Source organism: Octopus bimaculoides, chromosome 3 (assembly GCF_046866305.1).
Source record: "Octopus bimaculoides isolate indiv1 chromosome 3, ASM4686630v1, whole genome shotgun sequence".
Classification (NCBI taxonomy): domain Eukaryota; kingdom Metazoa; phylum Mollusca; class Cephalopoda; order Octopoda; family Octopodidae; genus Octopus; species Octopus bimaculoides.
Genome location: NC_142930.1, coordinates 17187202 through 17195422, shown reverse-complemented (window position 1 = coordinate 17195422; position 8221 = coordinate 17187202). Strand labels below are relative to the sequence as shown.

The window sequence follows — 8221 nt, the reverse complement described above, 5'->3', positions numbered from 1 at the left end:
TTAGACTAAATCCCAACACAAGACAGATTCGAGTTCAACTGACGGCTCATTTTCTGACCACAAAACATTGTATATAAAAACGATTTTGTTTCCACGTCTATTTTTCATTCAGTGCTGGCCAAAAGTTTATAGGCATAGGCCATAGCAATGACTACCATATGTTATCTTTGAATAATTATTTTGAAAGATTTCTCCATAAGCGCAGGAGTGGCTGTGTGGTAAGTAGCTTGCTAACCAACCATATTGTTCTGGGTTCAGTCCCACTGTGTGGCATCTTGGGCAAGTGTCTTCTACTATAGCCTCGGGCCAATTTGGTAGACGGAAACAGAAAGAAGCCCGTCGTGTATATGTATATGTACATATATGTGTTTGTGTGTCTGTGTTTGTCCCTCCAATATCGCTTGAAAACCGATGCTGGTGTGTTTACGTCCCCGTAACCTAGCGGTTCGGCAATAGTGACCGATAGAATAGGTACTAGGCTTACAAAGAATAAGTCCTGGGGTCGATTTGCTCGACTAAAGGTGGTGCTCCAGCATGGCCACAGTCAAATGACTGAAGCCAGTAAAAGTAAAAGAGAAAGTAGTAAATTTGCCTCATTCGATGTGATACTAAAAGTAACGATCTAATGTGGAACGATTTCATCCTGGAGCGGTAGACTTAATCGGTCATCCATGATTTATAAATTTCATTGGTTACCTGGTTTCTCATCACTGCATTGCTCGTGGGTATCTTTAGCAGAATCCAGGGATCGCTAAGGATAATTTTTCATAAGGCGCCACCTTTAGTCGAGCAAATCGACCCCAGGACTTATTCTTTGTAAGCCTAGTACCTATTCTATCGGTCACTATTGCCGAACCGCTAAGTTACGGGGACGTAAACACACCAGCATCGGTTTTCAAGCGATATTGGAGGGACAAACACAGACACACAAACACATATATGTACATATACATATACACGACGGGCTTCTTTCCGTTTCCGTCTACCAAATTGGCCCGAGGCTACAGTAGAAGACACTTGCCCAAGATGCCACACAGTGGGACTGAACCCAGAACAATATTTCAGCAAACTCGTGATCTAACTCACTATTCATTCAACATGGTTTGCCTTCTGAATCTTGAGCTCCTACAAAACTTAGTGGGTGTTGATCTTCCTCCTTTGACTATCAATTTTTAAAAAGTCATAAGCAAAAAATATTAATTAATTAATAAGTGTTAATAATAATGTTTGTGTTGATCTTTTTTTTTTGCGTTTTTTAATATTCATGCAATACGTATTCTACGTATATTTGTTAATAATTTTATTTGTGTAAAAAAAATTAAAAATAAAATAAAACAACATGCGTACGTATGAAGACAAAAAGGTATGAATAATTGTTTTTTTTTTTTTCAGTACATATATAATTAACTGTCTCTTCTTGCTTGTGGTGGTGTTGGTTTTGTATGTGGATTATTTGTAGGTGTGTATGAGTGCAAGTATGCGGATATGTTGTTTTCTTGTGCGTCTGTGCAACTATGCATAGCTTTATTTTTTGTATTTTTTTTCATATGTTATTGATGATGTTTATCTTGTTCTTCAGCCTATAATGATATGCAAGCAAAAATAAGATATTTGGGGAGAAATGTAAGAATACAGAAAAATTAAAAGAGGGTGAGTGGTGGATGGTTTTAATTAAGTAAATATGTAAGTAAATGAGTGAGTGAGGTTGTGAGTTTGAGTTTGAATTTCAGCTTGAGTTTTTAGTTTCAGTTTCAATTTGAGTGTGAAATTGAGCGTGAATTTTAGTTTTCAGTTTGAATGTAAGACTGAGTTTCTGTCTTAGATTGAATTTGAATCTCAGTACCAATTTGGGTCAGTCAGTTGTGAGAGAAATAGCGGTAAGAGAGAGAGAAAGAGAAAGAGAAAGAGAAAGAGAAAGAAATAGAGAGAGGGGAAGATGCGGGGTGTTTAAGTGTTTATATCGCTTGAACATATATATTTTTTCACATTTTTAAAAAATATTTTGTATGTATATGCATGTGTGCGAGCGTGTTTGTGTGTGCGTGTGCATGTGTGTGTGTATGCATGTGTGTATGTATGTGTATGTGTGCACGTATGTCTGCATTGAATTCGTTCTGTTCAATTGTTTTATGTTCTATCAAGTGTGCACAGTTCATGTTCCAGCCTTTGCCTGTTACAGTTTAGTTTTCTTCTCCAAAGTACTGAAGAGAAATTGCTTCACTGAATATATATATATATATATATATATATATATATATATATATATATACTTTGTATTTTTTCTCATTTTCTTTTTTGCTTTACTTTTTTTTTCATTCCACTTCAGCCATCTTGTTCACATTTTATCATTATTTCTATTTTTAAAAATTTTTAATGATTTAAAAAACAAAAAAAAAAAAAAAAAAGAAAATCCATTCACATAATTGAAATTGTTATTGTTTCTACTGTCATTGTAATAATAATAATAATAATAATAATAATAATAATAATAATAATAATAATAATAATAATAATAAAAGCAATAATGATGATCATGGTTTCTAACTTAGGCACAAAGCCACAAATTTGGGGTGGGATGATGGTAAATAAGTCGACCCAGTATTTAACTGTTGCAATATTTTTTTTATCGAAGCCTCCCAGAAAAATGAGAAGCCAAGTCGACTTTGAGGGATTTGGACAGAGAACGTAAAGGGAAGACATTAAATACCACAAGGCATTTTATTCAGCTTCTCTCTTTACACCGCCTCTGCCACTGGAACCCGTCAAAATAATTAATAACTGTAATGAATTTAATCGAGGAACATCTTTGATGACCTTCAAACACTTCTATGCAATGTTTTTATTGTTTCTTTTTTTATCATCTTTTCCTTTTGTCCAAGACGTATATTAATCCTTGTTTTTACGTATGGAAATTTCTGATGAATATCTCAAATCATGAATAATAATAATAATAATAATAATAATAATAATAATAATAATAATAATAATAATAATAATAATAATAATCATTGTCATCGCCTCAGTTTGTATGTTCGTTTGGTTTCTTTATTATTTTGGTTGTCTTTTTGTTTTGGATTTTTTTTTTTTGCGTTTCATTGTCACATCCTTTATTATCGTTCACAAATTTCGACATATGCGCCGTTGCTTTTATATATTTTGATATGTGTATGTGTCAGTGTCTGTTTATGTATATATGTGTCTGTGTGCACATGGTATATGTGTGTATGAGATAACACTAGCAACAACATAGCAGGCGCTGTAGCTCAAATTGCAGCACCAAGTCTCTGAATGAGAGTCGAGTCTGACGAAGTGCAAATGTGTGAAAAACAACTAGGTAGTTCTTTTGCTTTCCTTTGTTGTTTTTTTTTTGTTGTATTATTTTCAGTTCTTTACTTTTATAGTTTTAGTTTTTATTTTTGTTGTTACTGTTCTTTATGTTTATTGTTGTCTTGCTTTTGTTGCTGCTTATTACAATTGTGATGTGTCTTTTATAACTGTTTTTATTGATTGATCCTGAGCCGCGGAGGGTGATATTACAGACGTAGTCTTGGGCTAAATCCGTCGTGGCTGTTGAGCAAACAAGACGCCCTGGTACATGATACCGTTGATCTCCATACTGACCACTAGTGAATTGTCAATCTCCGACCGACCGTCATCTGAAAAAGAAATAATAATAATAATAATAATAATAATAATAATAATAATAATAATAATAATAATAAATTCAGACAAATACATAACAAAAACACCAGGACTTACAAATATATATAACATACAGAAAATTGCACTACTGGGCACTGCACACATCCTACGCAAAACACTTTCAATACAGTAACCATAAGAGCATCACAGCAAACCACTGCACATACCCAAGGCACACAGAGCTGCGCTCGGTAGTGAAGTGAAAGCACGTTATAAAAATAAAACTACTGAATAATAATAATAATAATAATAATAATAATAATAATAATAATAATAATAATAATAATAATAATAATAATAATAATAATAATAATAATAATAATAATTATAATATTAATAGATAGATAGATATATAGATAGATAGATAGATAGATAGATAGATAGATAGATAGATAGATAGATAGGATAGGATAGCAAAACAGCTAGATGAGTGCTTGCAGAAGGGTGCAGTACCCAGCTGGATGACAAAGAGAAAGGCGTTGTTATGTGCCAAGGATCCTGAAAAGGGAAATGTTGCCATCATCTTTCGACCAATAACGTGTCTTCCCCGAATGTGAAAACTAATGACAGGCGCTTTGGTCGTTGAACTGTGTAGATACTTAGAAAAATGTGGGCTGCTACCTATCGAACAATAAGGGTGCTGAAGGAGGATCCGGAGAACGAAGGATCAGCTCTGGTGGAGAACGGAATTGACGGTAAGGAATCATGTATTCGGAGAGGTGAAAATCAAGAGAGGAATTCTCCAGGGGGACAGTGTGTCCCACTGATCTTTGTGCTGGGAATGATCCCTTGAGTGAAATACGACAGAAAACAAAGTTGGAGTATGACCAGGGAAAGGTAAGGGAAACTGAACCACTTGCTATTCATGAAGTTGTTCACAAAGTGAGGCAGAATTGGACAGTCTAGTCCACTCTGTGCGGATTTTTTCCAATGAGTTTGGATGCAGTACAAGGCAGTGGCTCTCATGGCTTCTGATCTTAATTGATTGGAGGTGTTATCATGTACATTGTTTTGTCTTGGTATAAAAAATAGGCTACAGCAAATATTCTGCTTAATACCACAGATTTGCTTGTCAGTTGTTTGATCTTAACCAGTTGAGCATGTCCCTTGGTGGCTGACGATATGTGCATCTCTGATCACGAGCAGAGGCAGTGGGGGAGCATCATAGCCATGTGTTGAGAGGAATTCTTTGGGGTTTGAATAATTCAGCTTTGGAAACATGGGTGTTTTGCTCAACATCCTTAAACAAACCTTATCCAGGGACTTTCTGAGCGGGATGGGCTACTCGACTAATTCTAACTGGGCTCCACCTGCGAGGTCATGCGCTGTTTATCTTGATATGAGATCACCATGTCACGCACATATGGTCGTGATGCACGTGCCTGGTGTACCCTTATCAGACGGGTAGTCATGATGGGTATAATGGGCTTCATATATTTTACCCTCGTGTCACTTTGATGGTATGCAAGGCTCTCTCACTCAATAATAATAATAATTCGTCTTTATTTGCGAATTTATTAAATGATTTGTTTGTTGTAGAATATTCTAAAATGTGCACTAAGTGGAATATGTCTATTATTAGAATCCTGTACATATTGTTGATGAATTGTTTATATTTTCGTTTGTCTCATTCAATCTTCTTTACATTCAATAATATAAATTAATTTGTGTATGTATATGTTTATATAATTCTGTTTTATTTTAATTACATGCACAAGTGCATGCGTTTCTTCTTTTTTCATCCAATATTTTCCACTTCCCTTCTTGTGCTTTTTCTCTTTTCCCATTTTAGATCTCTCAAGGCATTTTGTATTCCCCCACCGCACTATTACCACTATTTTTATCTTCCTCATTTCTTTTCCCACCTCTTTCTCTCGCAAGGTCACATTGTTTATCTCTTTTCTCTTTCTTTCTACCTTATTTTCTTTCTCTTTAACAACCTCCCCTTTCTCTCTCTCTCTCCGCTGTACCATACTGTTTCTCTGTATCCACAGCACAGTTTCTATTCTCTCGTTCTCACATCCCATCCTCTCTTGCTCTTATTTTCTCTCTCACATTCTGCTGTTACCTCCCATCTCTAGCCTTGTCATTATTATCAGACCGCAAAGCGTCTTATGTTTCACTTTTATTCATCTTATTAAATATTTTGAACGAGAAGCGAAGATGCAGAAACAGTCGGGAAACCATGCATGCGTTGACCGAACACGTACAAAGAATACATACACTTCACAAATACACACGAGATCAAACTGTATGGTGATGGAAGAATCACAATAACACACGCAACCCCATGGACATACATACTTAAACCAATGCATACACGCAGACAACCACACGCATCCTCCCTGCTTCTATATAATATAGACGGAAACTTGTGCACAGTTCCATAGACAACGTAAATCCATCTAAACACTCAATTACACACACATACTTAGTTCCAAACACCCACAGTAATGTAAAACCATGTACGTACACACACACACACACACACATACATAAATCCATGCACATACTCAAACCCGGAAAAGCTCACACAGCTTTGCCGACTCCTAAAGACTTAAGTCGCTCAGATTTTGTCTAACTAGAGACGTGAAACTCAAGGGTTTCGAAACAGAAAGTTCCAGCAATATAATGCGACATGAAGCGTGTCACGTGAAAACTCTCAATCTCTACCTCTCTCAGCCTGTCTGTCTGTCTGTCTGTCTGTCTGTCTGTCTGTCTGTCTGTCTGTCTGTCTGTCTGTCTGTCTCCTCCTTCATAGAGTAACTGCTGCATTTATTGAGTATATAAACAGTTTGGCTGCTTCTTTCTCTGGAGACTGTCAGAATGATATAGACGCCTCTGATGAGAACCCAATAAGGTTCGAAAATTGATTAAGGTTGTTCATTATTTTTCCAGTCTGAGGAGAAATGGCTAAATGGCCATGGAAGGGTGAAAGATAAAGCTAATATCGATTTGGATTTGAACACAGAAACTAAAGAGCTGTAACAACACTGTACAATATTTTCCCAACTTCACTCGATTCGTGAGCTGGCGACAAATACTTCATTTAACGTTGCTCTAGCCTACTCAGTTGAAATGGGTGTCAGCTCTCTCCTACCCCAGCTGTGATATGACTATTCCGCTGGAATAAGGTTTAGGGTCTCAAGTATCTCTGTATGTCTGTTCGCAACAGCAAACACCTAAAAGAGAGAGTGATCGCACGGTATATGCTAATATGGTCAAACTCGCTTGCGAGTGCGGTTGTGGTGGAAAAATAGAAAAATTATTATGATTTACAGCTTTTGGTATTGTTGCTTAACACCAGATCAGCCCTAATGAAGCAAGGAACAATGTTACGATCAAAAACATTCCTATCATGAGTACACACACATCTTTCTTTATGTTTGATTTAAGAGCGATTTGACTGTTATTTTTAGCAGCTATGGTTTCATTAGTTAGGTACAAAACAAATTGTTATCCCTATTGCTCTTTATTCCAAGTCGGCCCTGATAGAACTGGGCTATGATCAGAAACACTCCGGTTTTAACCATTACAGATCTTTCGTTCATCAATGAGGTACGCTATCCCATTAACCTTTCCCTGTTTAAAACAGTTGGGTTTGGTTAGTGGAAATTTAACTGCAGTTTGTAGCAGGTCGAACTGCAGTTTTGAGGCGCCATCGTTGCCTTCAAAAGCCAATTATTTGAAAGAAGTGGTATGACATTATAGCCCGCATCGTGATTTTTCCAAATGGTCTATTTTGTGCTCGGTGTAGAAATTTTTTGAGATAGCGTTAGCCAAGAATCGAAAACTCATTTCAAGTTAAGAGCATACAAACTCTACATTACTCAGAACAACGAATTAATTATGTCAATATATATATATATATATATATATATATATATATATATATGTATATATATATATATATTCATAAATATATAGGGATTGACAGTAACCTGCTTCTCCAATTGTTAATTATTAATTTTATTACTAATTGACGATTCCCTGCCCTGCATATCTATATATATATATATATATATACATATATACAGAGAAATAATAATAATAATAATAATAATAATAATAATAATAATAATAATAATAATAATAATAATAATAATAATAATAATAATAATAATAATAATAATTGGATCTTGTTCTTATGCATCACTATCCTCATCACCAGTAAAAGAATCCCACCAACAGCAGTAGCAACAATATGGAAGATGTCTTGAAACTTGAGCAAAAATTATTGAAACATACTTGCAAGCTTCCTTTAATAATTATTTTACTTCACTTCTATCTTCTCTCTCCCCACTCTGTCTCTCCTCACTCTCTTTTTATCTATTCTGTCTATAGTATGTTTTCTCTCCTCTCTTACCCCCTCCTTCTCTGCTTCTCTCGCAATTTCTAAAAGTTGTGGTCTATCCATCACTTTTCCCCACCTGCTCCCTCCTCTTCTTCTGCTTCTCTCTCTCTCTCTCTCTACAGCTGTCTGTCTGTCTCTCTCTCTCTACAGCTGTCTGTCTGTCTC

At 35.6% G+C, this 8221-nt stretch overlaps 1 protein-coding gene across 1 annotated transcript in view; it reads right to left on the bottom strand.

Moving 5' to 3' along the window:
* Positions 1-3005: 3005 nt before the first annotated feature.
* The window catches only part of LOC106874175 (AT-rich interactive domain-containing protein cfi-1), a 373160-nt gene continuing 367944 nt past the window's right edge, over positions 3006-8221 (bottom strand). The window contains exon 9 of the mRNA XM_089348638.1: positions 3006-3656. Within this exon, the coding sequence (XP_089204764.1) occupies positions 3553-3656 (104 nt within the window). The 3' untranslated portion in view covers positions 3006-3552. The remainder of the gene's footprint in view (positions 3657-8221) is intronic.